This window comes from Lontra canadensis, unplaced genomic scaffold (assembly GCF_010015895.1).
Source record: "Lontra canadensis isolate GAN:19392208 unplaced genomic scaffold, GSC_riverotter_1.0 scaffold138, whole genome shotgun sequence".
In the NCBI taxonomy this organism is placed as follows: domain Eukaryota; kingdom Metazoa; phylum Chordata; class Mammalia; order Carnivora; family Mustelidae; genus Lontra; species Lontra canadensis.
The window spans coordinates 3,579,870-3,602,366 of NW_022631132.1; the positions used below are offsets into that span (position 1 = coordinate 3,579,870).

The 22,497-nt window shown below is 40.0% G+C and overlaps 1 protein-coding gene across 3 annotated transcripts in view; it reads left to right on the forward strand.

Moving 5' to 3' along the window:
* Positions 1-201: 201 nt before the first annotated feature.
* The window catches only part of PHF6 (PHD finger protein 6), a 46,781-nt gene continuing 24,485 nt past the window's right edge, over positions 202-22,497 (forward strand). Inside the window, exons 1-5 of one of the 3 annotated variants that reach the window (XM_032843364.1) lie at positions 202-378; positions 4,294-4,477; positions 4,700-4,801; positions 18,459-18,592; positions 18,881-18,924. In XM_032843364.1, coding sequence (XP_032699255.1) covers positions 4,340-4,477; positions 4,700-4,801; positions 18,459-18,592; positions 18,881-18,924 — 418 coding nt within the window. In that variant the 5' untranslated portion in view covers positions 202-378; positions 4,294-4,339. The remainder of the gene's footprint in view (positions 379-4,293; positions 4,478-4,699; positions 4,802-18,458; positions 18,593-18,880; positions 18,925-22,497) is intronic. The other 2 variants (XM_032843363.1, XM_032843365.1) reach the window with 2 other exon arrangements.

A 22,497-nucleotide genomic window follows, 5' to 3' on the forward strand; every position in this document is an offset into this window, starting at 1 on the left:
CTGCCCCCAAACACTTGGCTGAGCGGCAGACCGGAGAATAGAAGGTACGCGCGCGAGCAGGAGGCGGAGCTTGCCGCCCCGATCTGTCCTGGGGGGTGGCCTCCGCACATGCGCCGTGGTTCTGCGGCTTCAGTTGCCCGGCCGTGCAGCCAATCGGGGCCCGCGGCGCGCTCGGGACGTATTAACGCTGTGTTGAGTCGTTGCGTGCGAGGGGGGCGACGTAAGGGCGCTCGGCGAGCCCGTCTCTCCTCGAATGAAAGGAAACAACCTCCGGCGACAGAGCCCCGCTCCCAGGCGCTGCCGGAGAACCGACACCGACTTCTTTCTCTTTCCCCTCATTGGCGCTTCTCCGCTGCCGTTCGCCTCCGGGCCCCGCCGGTGAGTCCCCCCGGTAGCTTGGGGCCCCCCATTCTCTGCCCGGCGGGAGAAGACAAGGAGGATGGCGGTGGCCAGGCCGCCGCCCCTGCCCGTTGTTAAGGGGGACTCTTGGTGGTCTCGCTTTATTGTCAAGGACCCCCGGAGCGCCGCTCGTTGAAGGCGCTTGGCGAAGAAGCTGCTGAGAAAAGTGCTTTGGGGGAGCTAAGGGAGAGGTTAGGCTTAAGCCTAGACTTCGGGGGAGGGGGCGCAGCATTTAGGGAGGAAAAAATACTGGGAATTTTTAGTCTTTGCCATCGCTTAGGACATATTTGGGAAGGAGGGAGACTCCCAGTTTGGGAAGCTTAAGAGGAAGAATGGTTAGGATGGCAAGAGGGTTAGCTTTACGGAATGAGAAAAAACTCTGGGGTGGGGGGAATTAGGGGCGAAACTGAGATCTGAAACGGAGACTGTTTGAGGGCGAACTCCTGGGGAAGGAGGGTTAAAGAAAGTGGTGGGATATTTGCCTGGATTCGGGAGGATTGGAAAAGGACGATTAGGGGACCCTGACTTGCCGACCGCAAGGACCTGCTAAAGTGTTTTAGAGGAAGATAGTTTTGCGAGTTGATCTAGCGCTTGATTAGAGGGAGGTCGTGGAGTCTAGTGTGTATTGAGGAATAAATAACGGGGAGAGGACCCGGTACATTATGTGTACCATCCTTTATTATATGGACGAACAGCACGGCATTCTTTTGAAATTTGTTCGTTTCGATATCCTGCGTGGAAGTTGAAAAATCCTTTATTTTTGAAAACCCTTTTCTTTTCATCGGCTTACCACGTAATATCAGGTCTTATTCATACAGTTCAAATTCTTTCTTACCCTTGGGTTTGAAACAACTGGAAAATTCCTTCAGTTTCCTTTTGAATAACCGCAAAAAGCAGTGCGAAGCATGTAATAATATCGTGCAACCAAATTCAGGTGCCCTTCCGGTTCATCTCTTATTCGTTTATTTCTCTCCGCTCTAACTTTCCTGACAGAAATACTGCTTCTTTGAGGATCACGTTTATGTATTCTGAACTGTGTATTTCAGCTCGATTGCGTGCGGAATTGTTTGATCTTCCGGAACTGCAGTTTTTGTTTTGTTTTTCTGTGAAAATGGTCTTTCAGATACGAGACATTGAATGAGCTCTCGACTTGGTTCTCCTTGATGTTTCAGGTTATTTCTACCTTGGTTCTTTACAGCATCTTGTAAAATCAGGAACGCATTGATGGCTTCAGCCTAACTAATCGAGCTTTTATATTTTGCCAGATATTTAAATGTTTTTCACGCGGATACCTTTGCTTTTTTATTTCTGCTTTATAACGCTGTCCGTAATACTCTGTTTCTTTTAAGGAAAAGGTTTCATTGTTGGGTGAAAGCATCAAAGTTTGATCTCTGCATGCGCTGAAAAACGTTTTAGACTGAAATTAAAAGGCCATATTGCTGTGTGGATCATTATGAATCTCTTAATATTGGTCCTTGGAATGCCCTTATTCTCCCTAACTAGAGACCACAAATGAGACAGCATTAGATAAAAATCTGTATTTTTATGATAAAGACATTTTTGTTAGGAGTCATTGTTTCCATGATGTTCCCCACTTCATGTTTCACTAGGAGGCTGTAAAAAATTAGCAAGACATGCACAGATGCATTATTTGAATTTTAGTGGAAAAATCCATTTAGTCATTGTACATTGGGGAAAGTTTTTAATTGGTTTGATGCACTTTTTTTGTGTTTCTGTTAACTTTACCAATTTATACTGATTAAGACACTAGCATATTTTTGAATGTAAAATAAAGCATACCTTTTTTCTCTCTTAGATTTTTGGGTCTTTGATATCTGGAAAAGAAAAATTCTCAAAATTAGGAGGAGAAATGTACCTGTTTATAAATTCAAAGAGGCAGAATTCAATACAGATCGAATCTGAGGGACACCATTTTCAGGATTAATTTCAAGAATAAAAAGTGCTTTTCTACTCCAGGACTTTTTAAAAAACTTTAAACTGGTTTTATACCGTATGCTAGGATTGAACAGAAATTACACATTAAAGATGTCTGTACATATTAGATTCATAATGTGCCATCCTTTGAACTGGCCAAGGATGAACCGGGAGAAATGCTGAATGCATTACAGTGGTTGCAGAGTGCCTACTCTTCATTGCATAGTAGTAAAGAAAGCTAATTTAGAACTCACATAGCAAATTTTAGTGCTATTTGTGAATTTTGGTGTTTCGCATGGTTAATTCTAAAGATTTGGCAGCTATACTCTTGATAAAGCAACTGAACACATATTTGCCTGTACAAATGCAAACACACTTCCCCTTTTGTTTCTTTTGTTTCTCTGTTCATGTCTTTTTTTCTTTAATCCTAAAAGTATTTGCTGCCTGTTTTCAATCAGTTTCATGGTTTATAGCCAGTGCTATGAATACAGTACTGTTGTAAAGTATCCGATGCCATTTGGAAGACTGAGGTATTTAAAATTGTCGATAGCATTAAGAGTTTGTTAAACCCATCAATGCGGAGACTGCCAAGGCCTAGGTATAAATTGATTAAAAAAAAAAAAAAGACCTGTTTCTTTGTGGCTTCACCTTAAATTGTAATCCCGTGTCTGCATTTTTATATTGTAAAATCCTGGCTCGCAGCTTCCACCTTGCTGGCATCCCGCAGCTACTGTTCGTGATGGGGAGTAAGTGCCTCTCAGAGAGCTACAAGGTAGCAGCATCAGTGAGTCCAGTTTTCAACATAGTATCATGAAAGCATTTGAGTATACAGAAAAATGGGAAGAATTTTGGGAGATTTTAAGACAAAAATTGGAGATGTTATTGATTGTGTTGTGTGTGGTAGCAGCGTGGATCCTGAACTGCTTAGGTTGGTCGATTTGGGAAAACCACACAAGTCACATCACTGATTTTACACTTGTTTAGATTCTTAAGAATCCCTGTTGAGATTGATGATCTAAATCTGACACCGTCTATGTCAGAGCTTTTCTCCCCCACCCCCCGCTTTTTTGGGGAGGTTTGACTCTGCTACCTATAATTATAACTTGACTAGATTTAAGGGTCATTCAGAAAAATTTTCCTTCCTTTTAGACAATATTGCTGATTTAATGTGGAAGTTACTACATTTAGAACACCACGGTCAGTTTGTAGCTTTAATTTGATAAGCAAGCTTGTGGAGTAAGCCCCAGAGTCAGATAATATAGTTTGTTAAAAATAAATAATTGATTCCTAAAGTATGCTTTTTGGAATAGATTGTTATAGGCTTAATTTTTTTCTTTGCTCTAAAAAGGACTACAATAGCAAAACTTGTTAAGGATGTATACATTTTTTTTTTTTACTTAAAAATAATTCAGATTTTTTAAAGTGAGTGTTCCAGAGTCACGGTTAAGTGCATTCATTTGTCTTTTGTTGGTTAATCACTATGTGAACTTTAAGGAATTGTGCAATTTTAGAATTCTGTTCACTCTGGATATTGTGTCCTTCTCTTAGAAGTTTCTGCTCTGCTCTTAGATACATAATTCTTTGTCTCCTTGAAGAGGCATCTAGCTATATTTTAAAAATATTTTATATTAATTATGTCAGCAGATGGTTGTTTTAGTATCACACATTGTACATTTTTTTATCGATCCACACAGAAATCTTTTTAATTATTTCACATATCCCCTAATTTGGAAGCAGTTTGATTTTCCTGAATTATTTCATTACCTTGTTTTTATGCATACGTTCATTTTTTTTCATTATAGAAGCATTGTAGGTTTTAATATTAATTTGTCTATACTAAATAGCCATTTAAAAATGCATATGTTAAAACTTAGGTTAAATATTAAACAACTTACATGACTGTGCAAATGGGTATTAAAGTGAAATTAACCATTTTGTTGCCCTTCTTATTCTCTGTAGCATTTCTTGAGGCTTAAAGTGGCATTCTAAAAGCAATTTAAAAATCATGTCAAGCTCAGTTGAACAGAAAAAGGGGCCTACAAGACAGCGCAAATGTGGCTTTTGTAAGTCAAATAGAGACAAGGAATGTGGACAGTTACTAATATCTGAAAACCAGAAGGTGGCAGCACACCATAAGTGCATGGTAAGTATAGGCTGGCAACGGAGACACCTGAAACCATGAGAATCCTGACAATGAATATTTCCGAATACGAAAAAACTCAGTTAAATTTTTAAAGAGATGGTTTCTCACGAATGCTATGCCATTTTTACTAGAAAATTTCCTTGTAAAGTTAACATCTTATTCACTGTTTCACTGCAATTTCTTTAAATGTGAACCTTAATTTTTTTTAAATGTAATTTATAGCTCTTTTCATCTGCTTTGGTATCATCACACTCTGATAACGAAAGTCTTGGTGGATTTTCTATTGAAGATGTCCAAAAGGAAATTAAAAGAGGCACAAAGCTGGTAAGTTGCTATTTCTGCCTCTTGAGAATAAAACTTATTTTAAGCTCATTAAAGAGGAAATTGCTTAGTTTACAGTGTATTGCTTTATTAACATTATGATTTTAAATTGCAGTCTTTTTTTTTCACCCCCTGAACCAGAAATTCCAAGGTTGGGCTTAACTTGTTTACCACTCAACAAAAAAGGAGTGAATCAATATTTATATTATTCAAAATTTTTTTTTCCCTTTTCAAAAAGAGTCAGAATGTTCTTGGAGGCTGTGTTGACTCAAAAAAAACAAGCAGTTTGCTTAATTTGAATATATCATGTGTTGAAGTCTTCATTCAAAATTTTCATGAATCGGATGTTTTTTCATCTTCCATCATAAAGTCATTGTGGTCATCATAAATGAGGATGACCCTACCCTTTCAGCAGGAATATGTTAGCACTTGCTGTATTTGACTGTGGTTCAGCTATATAACCCCGCATTTATAACTTAGTATCACTTTTGATGGATTTCACTCTTTGTCTGAAGCTCTGTTATACTGAATGGTCCTATAATCATCTTCTACCCGCAACCAGGTGGGCAGGATACTATGTTGCTCTGTTGGAAAAGTAACCTCATCTCAGTTGGCGTTTATGATCCATTATGGTTTACATCGAAACAATGTCTCTTCATTTGGTTATTATTTTTCCCTTTGAACCCTTTGTTGAAATTATGTCTGCAAATGTGCCTTCCGTAGCTTCACTGTTAAGTGTGCATTGTTTTAAAGGTGGGCTTGGCAGAACACAAAGCCGTGTTCTTCAGCGCTGGATGATCTCATGTTTCACAAAGAATTTGAGGAGCAGAGCTAGGAACTGTCGCGTCGATGACCAGGAATAACCTATTTTTTTGAAGTTGTCAGTCTGGTAGTAGTAGGGAAAAAAAGAAACAATATGAAGAAGTTCAAGGATTTGAGACTTGCTTTAGGATAAATAGTCTAAAACCCTAGAATCAGTATTGGCACAAATGGGAATTCAGAGGCCAGTTTTTGTGGTAGTGAGACCTTAACTGAAAGTATTTCTCCCCCCCACCCCCAAAACTGTAGTAACAATAAAATGCTTCATTTTTTTTTTTGAATGCTTCGTTTTTTTTAGTGTGATTTTTATTTGGTGGTTTCAGAATTCTTCCATGTTTTTATGGCTTGCTGATTTTTGAGAACCAGAGCAGTATGTTTTTATTTCCTAGTCCTTAAAAACAAATTCGGAGGTAAAGAAAGAATACTACTTACCTGAAAGTGGTTGTACTGTAAACCTCATCACCCCATCATTTATTCCCTGGCGTTATGCATATGCCTGGAAGTGCGCCTACATCCTGAGTCGTTAGCATTTTTGTCACTTGGCATGGCTGCTCTGGTCCGAACCGGAGCAGTTTTGGTCTCTGATGTTACTTATTATTAACGAACGCAGTGCCTGGTTTTACATGAAGCAGCGGTGTACATCTGGCAGTGTTGGTAAATCCAGCGGGCGTTTCATTTATTCGGACGTGTTTGTGAAGACAGCATCAGCACTTTGTACAGGCTTCACTAATATAAGTTGTTTTGATTAATTTTTAATGGTATGGTGGGGGGGAATTAATTTTTTCCCAAGTGTAGTGAGTTATAAAGAATTAAATTTGTCCCTTGATCTAGGGAGTGGAAGAAGATTGGAGGTGCAGACCACAAGCTATAGTAAGTAACAGACTTGGATGTGACTCCTAGCTCTGTCACTGACTAGCTGGAAGACCCCGGGCAAGTCATCTACTTCTCTGCGCCATGTTTTTCCTCCCCTGCTAAAAGGAGATAGTGACAGGACTTGTCTCACAGGGCTATTGTGAGAATTAAAAGAGAGGCTGGGCAGGACTTAGCATGGTGCCTAGCACGTGGTTAGGACTTGATAAATGCTAGCTACCACTGTAGTTATTGTTTATAGATAATAATATCCTGCTGATGTCATTGTAGGCTAATGAAAAGCATGCTGGGCTGGGAAAGTCATGAGGCTTTTTTTTTTTTTTTTAAATAAGTCTGCCACTGACACATTATATAACTTTAGCTAGGTCGTTAACTTATTTGTCTTTTTGCCAGTGGTCAAAAGATAATGCTGTATCACCACTTATTAAACAGCGATGTCCCATGGCTAACCAGTTCTGTAAAAGACAGAAAGAGTTACCCTAGGAAAGGTGTTTTAAAAGGCCGTTTTGAGGCTATGGGCATCTAGTAATAAGGAATAGGGTCAAAAGGAAAGAACTCTTGAGCCTACTACGTAGTTTTGCTTCTTTCCCTTCTCCCAGCTGTCAGAATTTAAATCAGTTACGTAGGGGCTAGGGCTAGAGCAGCATTCATATATTTAACTTTGACTTCTAGGTGAAAAGTAGGTCATGAATACCTGTCAAAAATAAACAGGAGTGCTGGTCCCCGGGTGCTTTCAAGTCAGGTTCCAGGCTATACCTGGCTGTTGGCTTAAGATAGGTGCCCACTCGCCCCAAAGAAAAGTAAAGAGAAAAGAGACTGGGGCTTGTGGTGAAAGTGTTTAGGTAACCAGATGGGTCAGAGTCTTGAGAGAGTGAGAGGTCACAGAACAGGAGGTACAGGTATATGGTTTCTGTCTTCTTACTGCCACAGGCAGTTTTCAGAGGTTTTCGTGTCAGTTGCAAAGATCAGGGGAGGAAAGTTATTCTGTGTGAGGAAATTCATCTCTTTTGCATTACCTTTGGGCTCCAAGGTGGACCAGGAAGAATTTGCCAGGGTACTAAGGATTTTATCATTTGAGTCTTTGTTTTTGCAGTTAAGACAGATACGTGTTTTTCCAGAATGGTTTCCAGTTTCTTTTGCAGCCATATGGAGACGCCACATCTGTACCATCTACTCTTAATTCTCCAGCCATCTAGCCAAGAAATGTGAATTTCCAAGTAAAATTATATGAATCATCGTCACCGTTTTCATTTTCTTTAAGGAGATACTTGGGAGGAGTATATTTGAAGAACATACTCTTTCTGGATGAAGCTAGGTGGTGAAATCATTAAGCAGTATCTACGCTGGATAATAGTTACTATTGGAAGTGGTAACTGTCAGATGTATCACTCTGAGAACAGGAGTTCAGAGGCCATTTGGTTCACCTTCCCCACCCCCTATGCAAGGTTGCCTCCAAGCCATCCAACATAAGATTTTCATCTCTGCTATTCTTAAATATATCCAGAGGTGGTGATTCTACCCAAGCAGCTTGAATCATGACCATAGTTATATGACACTCTTCAGAATTGAGAAATTCGTCCTCCTTTATAATTTAATTATCTCGCTTAATGTAAGCCATTAATTCTAGGTCTCTCTCCTTCCATTAAAGGAAAGATTTGGGTTTTTTCTTTAATAAAACTGGAAAATCTTTCATATACTTGATGAGTATACTCAGGTCACTCCTAAACTTTCCCCTTTGTGGACTAAATTTTATAGGTCTAAAGAAATCCTCTGAACATTTTTCCTGTTTTTTCCCCCCCCAATAGTAGAAATAGCTAACATTTACTGAACACTTAATATGGTGGCAAAGTACTTTAAATACAGGATTCTTTATAATCCTTACCATCATAATGTGAAATGGGAAGTTTTAATTCTCCCTTTAGGGATGAGGAAGCTGAGGCCGGTGACGTAAGCTGACTAAGGTCCTATTACTAGTAAATGGCAGAGCTGCCATTTGACTTCAGAGCCAGTGGACTGCACAGCTAGAATCTTGATCGCCTCAGGTTATACTAGACTGCCTTTTAAGCTACCCAACCCCAAATCAGATTTTAAACAAATGTAAATATTAGAGCTTAGTAGTTTTTTTAAACAAATATGGAAATACTACTGGATTTAGGATATAAACAGATACCTTTTCATATGTATTAATACATTGTTTTTAGGACAGAAATCTTATATAGGTACTAGGTAAGAATATTCTGATTGTTCGCTATCCTCAAGATATTTTTTGTGGCCTCTAAAAATGGGAAGACCAATTTGATATGGTTCCAGTGGAGTGCTGGGTGCCCTATAGAAATGGGTATCTAATTTTGAGAGTTTATGATTTAAATATTGGGTATGCCATGAATCCTCATATATGACAATTCATAGATATAACTTTTTATTCTGTGTGGGAGGAGGCTTGCCTGTTTAGGTAAGACTGCCTCCTAGAGATGGTGAAGTTTAAAAAAAGGGGAGGGGGACGAGTCCAGAAAATAGGTTAATACCAGGATGGGTCACTGAGACCTGCAGTAATGGAATCGAGTTGAGTAAGGTGGGATAATGGCAGGTTCTTTAAACCGTAGGCAGGAATTTCACCTTGGGTAGGAGGGGACGGGGATTGGCAAAGCAGTTTTCAGGAGAAAAGGGATGTACAGTAGTCACTGTGGAGAATAAAGTAATCATGGCAGCATGTTTGTCTGCTGTACATAGATGTCCTGCAGCAGCGTCTTAAAACTCAGCCTGTCTGAACCATTATTCATCATCTGCCCTGCCCTGAACTCTGAGTCTTTTTCGGAATCCTTTACCTTCAGCTCTTCCTTCTTACATATCTGTCACACTGGTTCTCCTTCTGGGATGTCTCTGCTATCTTTTCTTTTCTTTAAAAGATTTTATTTATTTATTTGACAGAGATCACAAGTAGGGAGAGAGGAGGAAGCAGGCTCCCCGCTGAGCAGAGAGCCTGATGCGGGGATCGATCCCAGGACCCTGAGATCATGACCTGAGCTGAAGGCAGAGGCTTAACCCACTGAGCCACCCAGGCGCGCATCTGCTATCTTTTCTTTTGCAGTGCTACCCTGTACCTAGTCTTCCTTTTCCCATCCTTCCAACATACTGCTGCTAACTACTGGATCTCTACTTCCCTGACTTCGAACTTTCACTGATGCCTTCATGTATACAAAATCATACCCAGAGGCTGCCCTTCAGAAGTCATAACTTACCTTTTCCATTCTTGATCTCATTCTCCTCTTGGTTTTCCAAACATCCTCTGTGTGTCCCTACTGCTCTGCACATATTGACGTTATTCATCCTAGCTGTTTCTTAGCTGCCTCTCACTTCTGTTTTTGAGTTCAGCTCAAACTTCACCTCTGTCATAGAGGTTTTTTTTTTAATATTTTATTTTTATTTATTTGACAGAGGGAGACAGATCACAAGTAGGCAGAGAAGCAGGCAGAGAGAAAGGGGGAAGCAGGCTCCCCACCAAGCAGAGAGCCCGATGCGGGCCTTGATCCCAGGACCCTGAGATCATGACCTGAGCCGAAAGCAGAGGCTTAACCCACTGAGCCACCCAGGCGCCCTGTCGTAGGGTTTAACATAACATGCATTGTGTTTGTTGCATGTGCGCAAGCCTTTCTTCCCCACTATATTCTGGTCCCTGGGAGGGTAGAGACTTCTTCCGGCCTAGCATAGGAGTAAGTGGGGCTAACGCATGGAAGACACTTGGCACAGACCTTGGTGTCTCAGTTGGGCTCAGTTGCATTCTGATGAATAGACGGGCACTCACTGATTGCTGGATTTGAGGAGAGAAGAGCTTCAGTTGGATAACAGTGGGAAACCTTAATAACGGGCTAGGTGTAGATTGGCCAGGGAAGTAATGATAGAGCATAAAATGCCTCTTTTCTGATTAATCAGTGCTCTGGTGTGGTTTGCATCTCTAGTGGTTTGAAAAGGGGAGAAATCTAGTGGGAAACATGCTGTTGGTTATTTGTTCAGGATGGTGGAGAGCTGTGTATGCCTCACCCAGGAGGGTTTGCGTGTTTCTTCAACATTCCCTGACCCAGTGTGGAATTATTTTTGTTGTTTCCTTAGGCATGGAATTTGTCACGCCCTTGCCCTAGAGTCTAAAATTCATCTCTCTCTCCATTTGTCAGTTATTTAATTTAGTGCCTACTTTGTACCAAGCATAAGGTGAGACACTTCAGTAGGTGCCACTATGAATACATACAGTTTAGCCTTAGGAGTATGTAGAGAATGCCACGGGAGAGCTGTGATACAGGACCACCAGTAACTCTATGTGAGAAATCAAAAGGCTTCATAGAAAGTGACACTTGAAATGTGTTCCAGTGGGAAAGTGATGCCGTAGAAGTCAGAGGGGGAAGAGTTTCAAGGAGGAGGAAGTGGGCAAAAGTATTAGGTAAGTATTAAATGCCAGTGCTAATTAAAATAGAGTGAATAGCTCATTTAGCATTCAGTAGGGGCAAAATGGAGTGCCCACAGTGCATAGAATGCTCCGACTGTTTACTGCATACAGAGAAGCGGAAGATGCCAGGTGATCGGTCAGTGGTGCTACTAACCCTTCAAGCGGTGGTCCTGAACCAGCTGTGAAATCTGAGTGGGCCGTGCAGGGGATTGCAGGTGTGTATTTTTTGAGAAAGGTTCCCAAAGAATTTTTAGAAAGATTTTATTTATTTGAGAGGGAGAGTGTGTGTGAGAGTGAGAGATCCCAGGACCCCGGGATCATGACCTGAGCCAAAGGCAGACACTTCACCAACTAAGCCACCCAGGCGCTCTGCCTCCCACCCCTGCAAATGATTTCTGATGAACACTTTTGGTTATGGACCATTGCCTCAGGAGAGGGATCGGCAAACCTTGTGTCCAGGGCCAGATTATAAATATTTAAGAATTTGCCAGCTATTTTATCTCCGTTTCAGTCACAGGCAGTACTCAAAGAAATGAGCATGTCTGTGTTCCAGTAAAACATTATTTACAGAAATGGCTGGTGAGCTGGATTGGACTTGCAGGATCCCTGCCTGAGAGTATTTTTGTGGAAAAACAGGTAAATTCTTCCTGCAGATTTCCTGGCCTTATTGTCATCTGTGCAACTAAGTGTAAATCCATCATGAGCGTATTCATCTAAGTGTGTATTTTTTTATAAAGCTCAGATTATGGCATGCAGATTAATTTTAATGTGTGCAAATATTTTACCTGTCATTTATATTAAAATGAATTTTGCTTTACTTTGGAGACGGTTAAGGAGAATGAATATCAGGCGAAAGAGAAACTTCAAGTCCAATGATGGAGAAAATCAAGTCTTTGACTATTACTGAATAAGTTGATTTTTTTTCCCCTCTGCCTTCATTAAATACTTCTTTGTAACTGGGAATACTGGAAACTTATGTCGTTACATAACTAGTTCTCATTTATTTGTGCTAATGGAGGAGAGGCCAAACCAGTAATGTAAAGTCATTTTTGTCTGGTTTGGGGAGATGTCTTGGTACTTACTTGACCTTGTGCTTGACGTTCTTCCCTGATTAAGGACAGCAGGCAGCATGTTCAGAGTCCAGAGTAGCCTCAGCCTGAAAGACCTACCCCTGAGAGCCGCCTGAACCTATTGATCTGTGCCCAGAGAAACTCGGTCTGAATGTTTTCAGGTGGAAACAAAAAAGTGCCCTTCAAGAGCTACAGTAAGAGAATTTAAATTTCTCATCAGTGATGACTCATAAAGTATGAGTATGGAGTATGTGATATTCACAGCAAAGTCGGGGGACTAGGTTAAGGAAGAACTCGACGGGCTTACTTAGTTCATGGCCCTCCGGTTCTGGAAAGATTTCTGATTTGTTCAGTAACGGCTTAGATTTAGTCTGTCACTCTAGTAAAAACAAGTACTTTTCAGTAGCGCTGTTTTTTAGAAGCACTTGGGATTTAAGGTCCTACCCTATCAGGTGTGTTTTTTTCTGATGACTTTGATGGCTTTCAGATGTCCTTTTTGCTGTCCAGCTTTCCATTTACACCTAATTATTAGGCAGACTTTATTATTATTGATAATGTGGAGTTTGTGTTTTTATAAGACCCTCTTGAAAACACTGGACTATTTTTTTCAGTTGTAGTTCTAGCATAAACCAGAAACAGTCCTGAGTTCATGTTCCTCCCCACCACACAGTGCTATTCTTTTTAGAAATTTTTTTTAAAAACATTTTATTTATTTGAGAGAGAGCACAGAGGGAGAGGGAGAAGCAGACTCCCCTGGGATCAGGGAGCCCAACATGGGGCTCGATCCCAGGACCCCGAGATCAGGACCTGAGCCAAAGGCCTGAGCCACCCAGGCACCCCATAGGAATTTTTTTAAAGATTTATTTATCCATTTTTAGAGAGAGACAGACAGTGAGGGAGAGCAGGAGGAGGGGCAGAGGGAGAGAATCTCAAGCGGACTCTGCTTTGAGTGTGGAGCCTAGTGCGGGGCTCGATCCCATAACCCTGAGACCATGACCTGAGCCAAAATCAAGGGTTGGTCGCTCAACTGACTGAGCCACCCAGACGCCTTTCTTTTTAGGAATTTATAACCGATAAATCAGGCAGCTGTCACTTAACCAGATAATTCAGAGGTCACTGAGCTTTCTAACCATACTGGATAGGTGAGGGATTCCATTGCTTTACTTAAAGCAGTGAACCTGGAGTTTAGGAGCATTTTTTAGGCAGCTCGGAAAACTTACCCCAACTGCCTTGTCCCACGTTTTTACTGGAGGTAGTAATTATCTGTTACTGAAAACAACAGACACCGGTGTAAGGTGAACTGCCCTCACTTTATTTTTGTCTCATGTCTCCTGTGCAGATAGCCTAGGTAGCCTGTTCCCAACTCAAGTGCTCTTGGGATGTTTTCTTTGCCTACAGGTCTCATTTTGGAACCTCTTCTGCGTTCTCGTAGGTTTATAGCCCTTTTTGGGGAGCAGATGTCAAGAGTAGTAACTGCTTGGCCGTGAGGATTTATATCTATACGGTGGTGATCAGTCCCCAATACACATGGTCTTACGCAGCACTTAAGCTGGGCACAGCTGTCTTAGCAAGCACTTTGTCCCTCGCTTCCCTGCGACTCTGGCTAGCCATCAGACTCTAGCTTTTCCCCCCAAAAGCCACCCCTTTCTGCCCATCCTAGAAGTTGGGAATCTCATTTTAGTTTCACTTTGTGTCTCTCTGTGCCCTTGGTTGAGTTTTCCCTGCGGTTTACCCATAGCTACGGAGAAAGCAGTATTTCTCCTTTTATTCTGTAGGACTTCTTCCTGTTACAGACTGAATCTCAGCCCTGGCCTGGCTCAGCTGACTGAGGAGCAGGTACATGCTGGTCTCTGGCTCCCGCAGGACTTCAGCTAAGTCATCGTCCTTTCGGTTCCCATTGTCGGCTCTCGGGTGTGACTTAGTTCCTCTTTAATCTGTGGGTCAGCCCCTTGAGACTCAGCTTGTTGGGTACAGCTTGACGTTAGCTTCGGATAGCCTCACAGGTTTTAGAATAGTGCTTACCACAGGCAGGGAGGGTGCAGACATGTTGCTTAAACGGTACTAACTTGCATTTCACTAATTTTTAAAATATTGTGCCATATATCCTGAATATATATATAAGTTTTAGCAAAAATAATTTAAAGTTAGTATAGCTTCTGGCCATACTGTAAAGATGACGTGCAAACATCTGCAGTAGGATGGGGCCTCCCCGCCCCCCAGGCTCCCCATTTCAGAAGAGGTGATCGAGTTTTGAGGCTTACTAGGTCTACTAGGTAGCAAACTGAAGAGAGGAGGAAAAATAAAAGAAAAATCATTATCAACAAATTTTCACCTCTACTTAAAGGGCTTGAAATCAGGGTATGAACAGGATAAGCTGACAGTTGACATTTATACTTCTGTTGGGGGCAGGAAATCAGCCCTCAACAGAGTATTTGCTGTGTGGGACAGACATTTTTGCAGGGGGAAGAGGTCCACATTTAGTTCACCATGTTCCTGTCAGGTTAACTTTCATTTTCCCACATTTGCAAGAGTCATGGGGAGTATAAATTTGATATTAAATGGCAGCTCACAGTCCTTCTGCTAGGAGCCCAGTAGGGACCGTGACAAATTTGAGGGCAAATGTTTTATGTAGGGGCACCTGGGTGGCTCAGTGGGTTAAAGCCTCTGCCTTCGGCTCAGGTCATGATCCCAGGGTCCTGGGATCGAGCCCCGCGTGGGGCTCTCTGCTCAGCGGGGAGCCTGCTTCCCCCCTCTCTCTGCCTGCCTCTCTGCCTACTTGTGATCCCTCTCTCTCTCTCTCTCTCTCTGTCAAATAAATAAATAAAATCTTTTAAAAAAGAGAGAGAGAAATATGGGATGACATTGCCTGGGTCCAACACACTGCTGCCTTGCCGTTTTGGGGACCCCATGTTCCTGTGACTCTACTTTTTTCAAGAGAAGTCATCTTTGTTTTATCTCCCATAATTTTTTTTTTAGGTGTACCAGACACCTATCTGGTTTCCCAACTTCTTTAATTTTTCTTTTTCTCTCTTTTGATTCTCAACCTTGTATCTTACAGGGCTAATCTGTACCTCCCAAATAGTCTCACTTCTGTGCATTCTATGCCCCTTCTACTGGACTGTTCTTCTCAGTTGTACCTTTCCAAACTCTAGATCAGACTGTTTAAATTTGTAGGCATGTTTAAAGATTATTATGTGAAATCTGTAGGTATTAGAAACATATATGGGAAAAAATATGCTGGGAGATACTAAAATCTTCAGTAACAGGAAGCTTAAAGTCAACACATTTACCGAGCACTACTTTGCAAAGCACAGTGGCAGTGTTCCAGAAAACTCAGTCTAGAAACAATTGATGGATAAAATCTATACATTTACAAATATAATTAGCCACACAAGGAAGCAAAATGGTAAGAGCCAAAAATGAATACTATATCTTAAGTCCCACAGGAGTTTAGAGATAAAAGAATTATTTAGGGGTTAGGGTGTATAGCGTAGTACACTTCAAGGTAACAGTTGTGTCTCCATTTTGTGTTCATAGGCACACAACGATGTTTAAATTGTATATTTTGTTTTCTTATGGGTACTTTTTGCTATTTGGTTAGCATCTTGCCAGAATTTCATATACAAGTGGGTATTTCGGCTTTTATATGAATGCTGCTTAAAATAGATCCAGTAAATTCTAATTGAGAAAAATTCCTACTGCTAACCTTAAAGAGAATTTTCCACTCTTGGAAACCATTTTTAATGGAACATCTTCTTCCTTTCTTCCTTGAGGAACTGACAAAAGTGAGAATGAGCTTCTTCTCACTTAGAAATTGTATCTGTCCTAAATTACTGTAGTTAACTCGTGATACTTTGGGCAGATTTAAACTGAGAACCAGCAAAGACAAATTTTGATATATTTTGGACATTTGGTTTCCTTCTTATTCTCAACAAACTGACAGATGGGTATTAAAAGCATTGGCTAGTGTATTCTCCCAAGAATAATTTTTTACATGTGAAAGTATTTTTGCCCATTGTAGGAAAAAACATCAGAAAATACAGGAAATTGTAAAGAAAACCAGCCACCTAGTGACAGTCCCTCAGCAGTTTGCTATATTTGCTTCCTCCCATTTTCAAAGAATTTGTGGGTTTTTTTATTAATTTTAAAAAGATTTTTATTTATTTATTTATTTGACAGAGAGAGACCCAGCAAGAGAGGGAACACTAGCAGGGGGAGTGGGAGAGGGGGAAGCAGGCTTGTGCTGAGCCAGGAGCCTGATGCGGGGCTCAATCCCAGGACCCTGGGATCATGACCTGAGCCAAAGGCAGACGCCTAACAAATGAGCACCCAGGTGCCCCCCAAAAATTTATTATAAACCCAACTGTGATCATAATTAACAGTTTTGTAGCCTGCTTTATTCTTCATACATAAACATTTTCCCATGCCCTTAAGTTTTCTTTGGAGCATGGCTATAGACTTCTACCTATGGGTGTGCTATAATTCAAAGATTTTTCAGTTGTTTTCCATGAGTGGTTTTACATTTTGGACTATTGCAAATAATTCTGCAGTGAAGATGATACGTATATAAATCATTTGAATCTATTTTTTTTAGACTAGATTAATAGAAGTAAAGTTAGTGGATCAGGAAATAAGAACTTTTTAAAAGCTTTTTGATAAATATGGCAAAAGCTGCTATGCAGAGTGTAGTGATTCCCAGCAGGATATGAGAGTGCCCGTGTCACTGTATTTTTGCCAGTGTCGAGCCAAGTACAGTATTTTTAACAGTCCCTCCCCTCCTTTCATTTTTGCTCGCTAATTGAATTCAAAATCATTTCTTCAAAATGTACCTGTGCAAACCCATTTTTGATGAAATTTCAAGATGAACTATTTACAGTAGAGTTCTTAATGAGGTGGAGTAATGTTCAACCTGTTTAGATTAAAAAAAAAAAGAGGTTGTAAAATAGTATGTACAGAATTACATAGACACATACTTGCATGTAAACATTGTAACATACCATAAGTGCATCTCTGGTAAGCAGGAGTTAGTTTGTTGTTGTTTGTTTGTTTGTTTGTTTGTTTTAATTTTCTTTTGCCCTCGTGTTTTCCAAAATGTCTGTAATGTGTGTTTTTTGATGAAAAATATAATTTGCTAAAATGATAAAACTTCATAATTAAGCTGTAGTACAAATGCTGCACCTTCTCAAGAATTTATAAGCTCCCCAAAAGTGTTTAACAGCTTTTCCTGCCTGATAATTTGGCACAGTATTTCTTTTTACAGTAATACTCTGAAGTTTCTATATTTAAGGAAATGGGAGTGTTTCTCTAATGGTAGTAATGGGAACTAGCCCTCATGTTTTCTGGAATGTACCTGTATTGAGAATGTTTCTGACTCAGACAGGAGTATTTCTTAAATGACAGTTTGAATGAGAGGTTGAGTGTTTGACTTGCTTGGAGAAGTGTAAGGAATTTTATTGGAATTTATATTAGCTTCCCAGTATACCCAAATTGCTTAGGGGCCAAGTAATCTACAAGTTAGGGTGGTAAGTGTTCTTTATATTAAAATTAATAGAGGAATGAGAACAGTTCCGAATGAGGTATCTAGCAACCAAGAAACAGTTTTTAAGATTTGCCTTACAGTGAATTTATTTTGGCATGGCATTTATAGCTCAGGAGAATAGCTCATTAAAAGTCCACTCAGTACCGTGTACGATGATACGTTAATCAAAACCACTAACAGTCATTATTATGTGCTTTTTTTTAAAGAGCTTTTTCATAAATTGAGAGCATGAGCTAGTTAAACAATAGGAATTATCTAATAATGTCAAAAGGTAAATTACATTAAAATATGTTTAAAGAGTCTGTTCTTCTATCTGCCTGAATTCATAACACAAGAGGTAAGTAACATAGATTAAATTAAAATAGATGAGTGTATTTTCACAATCAATTTGACATCACAATATATTTTTAGAGCTTGAGATATTTAAATATCTACTTAATTTTTTATCCTTCTTCGCTCAGTTGAAATTGATTTTACCAAGTTCCCCAATAATATGTGAGGGTTCCCCCCCCCAAAGATTTTCATTAAGGAGAAATGTGAAGGGAAAATTTTTTCTGGTATGAGACATTTTCCACAGTTACCCATTTCCAGGAAAATCTGGATTGTGAAAAGGTCTAAGTGACATACAGCTTACAGTCCTGATTCGCAACATTTCAAATTTTCTCTTGACCACAGTGAAACAGTAGACATTAATAATATTCCATTAATTTTGTCAGCATTCAATCTTGGGGGAGAAAGTACCCCTAGTAGAATTTTATTCAGATTATTTCTAGGCAAGAAAACAAGAAAAATCGCATTATTAGTTACAAAACTTTTCAATAACCAGTTTGTTTTCCTTGACAGAGATTGATATGCCTCTAACCTGCCATCATGGCCTTAGCAGAATCGCACACTAATAATCATTATTTTATTGTTTTGCTGTAGATGTGCTCTTTGTGCCATTGTCCTGGAGCCACAATTGGTTGTGATGTGAAAACATGTCACAGGACGTACCACTACCACTGTGCGCTGCATGATAAAGCTCAAATACGGGAGAAACCTTCACAAGGAATTTACATGTAATTATTTAACTTCTTTTTCAGTTTTTTTTTTTTTAGCAGTCATACTTTCTTTAGACTTTTGTAAAAGTTTTTCCCATTTCAAAGCATTTCATCATCATTGTAAAGGGTGTTTCTGGTAAGGAGTTGAATGGTTAGACCCATGGCATAGGACGTTTAATAAGATTTTTGGAATCCAGCTTGTGAATGGGGTGACGTGTACTGCTCATTTTTTTAATCTGAAAAAGAGTTTAGTTTGTCGGCTTGGTAATTTTTGACTTCCTCGTTTGTTTGTTTGGTTTTTTATAGGGTTTATTGCCGGAAACACAAGAAAACTGCACATAATGCTGAAGGTACGTTGTGCAGCCACTTTTCAACATCAGGAAGAGATTTGAGTGAATTCTAACTATCCTAATTTTTACTATAAGGTGTTTCTCAATAGCGAATATATTTCAAAGAATTAAGAAAAGTGTTAGGATAAACTAATGTGCATAGTGAAAGAGATCTGGATTTTTGAGAAGATACTTACCCCTGAAGTTCTTGTAAGGAGTACGTTGGGATATATTTTCTCTTTAGGAAAAAAAAGGATGCTAGTGATTTTGGATTTCTGTGTTCATGTAAGTGTTAGTAGATTGTAAAGGTAATAATTGGGATCCTTAACTACTGTCGGATGAGCTAGAGTTACTGGTACATTTTGTGATTACCAGCCTTCCTGTTAAATTTTTAACATTTACTTTTTTGTACTTTTTGTACTTTTATACAATTGTACACATTGTACTTTTTTTGAAAATACATGTTCATAAGAAGTGATCAGTCTTAAAGTATGTTAACTTTTAAAATTACTTTATAGTTTATTTCTCCTTAAATTTATGTAAAACAACATTGGGGCGTTTATAAATAGCCAAGTTGTCCTTGGTCTTTGAAAGGGATGGAAAGTTCTTAAATTGAACTCTGAGTTGGTTCACACCTTTGCAAACATATGGTTTTGATACTTTCACTAGCTATATAGAAAGGCTTAGTTTTAATCTGAGATTGTTCTACCCTTCCAGTTAAATTAGAGATCTTTGGTTTTTGGTAGCCTCTGAGAACATGTTGCTTAGAATTAGAATGGTTTGAACCTGTCGATTTAGGAAGTGGTTTCCCCCGTTAGGGTTTACCTAATTATCCATATTAGCCTATTAAGAGTTTGTCACCCTCTTTGGTATCTTAGATCGTGGCTATATCCTCCACTTTGGGACTCTAGATTAGTTCCAGTACTTAGTGTAGTGTAGACTTTAAAAAAAACTTGTCTTTAAGGTAAACAGATTGGATAAATAGTAAGACCAGAACATTTTAGAGGTGATAAAGTACTACTGAGAAACCTTTACACTGTTTGCCTTGGTTTTTTTTTTCCTCGTTCAATTCTAGAATTCAGTCGAAGACCTTGTTCAAAGGTTAAGAGGAAGCTTGCCCACCTTTCATTACTTTAGATTTTAACAATGTGTTTGATTCTCTTTAAGACTGTGGTGACCAGATGTGTATGGTAAAGCAAGGGTTAAGAGTTAAGGCTCTGAGGAACCCAAGTATAGGCTGCTCTGGGGCAGGAGAGTTGAGTGCGGCCACCGTGTTTAGTGGAGCTGGCTTCCCTTCTATTCTCTAGCTTTCTGAAGCTGATAGTACCATCTAGTGGTAGGGAAAAGTCACTGCAGGCTGCGTAAAGTAAAAGAATTTTGACCACCTTTTTGCTTTCAGCAACTTACCGAGAAAGATCTAAATTAATACTTTCCAAGATGACTGTTTTTTAATGTAACTGGCAGGTTCCTACAATTCAAATTCATGATACAATTGTTTTGAATTTGGGGTTCAGTGTATACTTTCGCAGCACTCTGGGACCTCATGCCGTATTGATGTATGCACAATGTGTTTACACTCACATTGTAGAACTTGAAGCATAATTTTACAATTTAAAGACATTTCAGAGTTTGCATTTATTGACTTTTGGCTTTTATCACTTTTATGTAGCTTTAATTTCCTTGATATTGAGGGCTTTGTTAGAAACAGAATTTCCAGGTATTTCATTGTTCTACTAGGAAACCATTGTAGGAAAACAGGAGCTCTAATAGGAAATCTACTTTATGATTATAAATTATGGTTGGGGTTTCTAGGATTGTGTTTCAGGATGGTAGTTTGTGCAGCAGAGAGGAATTGATGCCTGTGGCAGTGTCTCTCCGTCATTTGCCGCCAGCTCAGTAATCTAGTTTGCTAATACTTAAAATGATAAATCCTCTGTAATTCAGTCTGTTCATATGAGTTTGATGTAATATGAACTGTGTTTTGAAATACTAAATTTGAGACTCTCTTTACTGTCTCCACAGTTTTGCCTTTTCCAGAATGTCATATAGTGGGAGTCAGACCCTACGTAGCCTTTTCAGGTTAGCTTCTTTCACTTAGTTGGCCTTTTTTTTTTGGAGGGCAGCGGATTAGTTGATATGTAAATGCTTATGAGAGCGGCTGTGATAGGCGAGAAGAGATTGGAGGTCTGGGAAGGAGGGAGACTTAGTGCTGGAACAGAAGGATTGCCCTGTGATAAGAGAACATTTCCATTGTAATAGGAGAGAGGGAAGAGGGGGGATGGCTCCTAACTGGTCTGTTTTCTCTGTGAGGGAGAACGTAGGCTGAGGCCTGAGGGTTGGAAATTGAAGGCGGGAGGAGAAAGTTTGAAAGAATAGTTGTGAAGACTGGGAGAGGAAGTTTGCCTAGAGAAATGTAAGGTTTCCAGAGTGGATAGAGGGCTCAGTTAAGGTTGTTAACCATTAATTGACATAGTGATACCCTCAGGTTGTGTGACTTCCTTCAGCACTTCAGGATCCTTTTTGTGGCACAGAGAGAGGGATTAGTTGGTTAGATCAGAACTGGGATTTTGCCAAGTGGGTTCAACAAAGAAGTAATGGTAAAAGGGAGTTTAGGATATCTGCAAGGCAAAAATCTGAGGGAAGTGAAGGCAGGAAAAAAGGAAATAGGAAGGAGTTAATAGATTGGGTTTCCTGATAAGGTTGAAGGTCAATGAGAATGAAAGTACTCAGGAAAGCAATCATTTTGTGGTCCCAAAGTGTGTGTGATTTATAGTGATTTCAGAGGTTAGAACCATTTTTAGGTGATTGTGAAGGTGTCTGGATGTGATTATCAGAATTGGGTAGTTGATGGAGAACACCACTGAAGGTCAAGGAACTTGCTAGGATTGTCCCATAGGCTGTTGAAGTCACCCAGGATGCAGCAGGGGCTAGGAAGGAGAAAAGAGCTGTAGGTTGTGCACTACAGAAAATCTGATGCAGGGGTAGAATGATTGGTAGAATGGAAGGGAAGAAGGTAGCAGAGTCAGTGTACCAGCAAAATTGGCATCATCTGGGAGTTGGTTAGAAACGCCTAATCTCAAGCCCCACCCCTGACCTACAAAATAGGCATCGCCACTTTGACGAGATCCCAGGTGGTTCGTGTGCACGTTAAAGTTTGAGAAGCAGTGGTTTAGTGAATGACGTGGATGTCAGGCGCAGGGCCCATGTCAGGCGCAGAGCTTTTTACAAGAGGATACGGAACTGATGGTTCAGCAAGGCTGTCTAGTAGAACTTATGGTGGCAGTGGACGTGTTCTCTATTTGCACTGTCCAATATGGTAGCCACTAGCCACACGTGGTCGTTGAGTACTTAAAAAACTGTGTAGTACCCTCCTAGTCTTAATAGGAATTTATACACTGGGGCACCTGGGTGGCTCAGTTTGTTGGGCATCTGCCTTCCACTCAGGTCATGATCCCAGGGTCCTGGGATTGAGCCCCACATCCCTCCCCACATCCCCACATCAGGCACCCTGCTCAGTGGGGAGTCTGCTTCTCCTTCTGCCCCTTCCCCCAACATGTTCTCTTTCTGTCAAATAAGTAAAAAAAAATCTTTAAA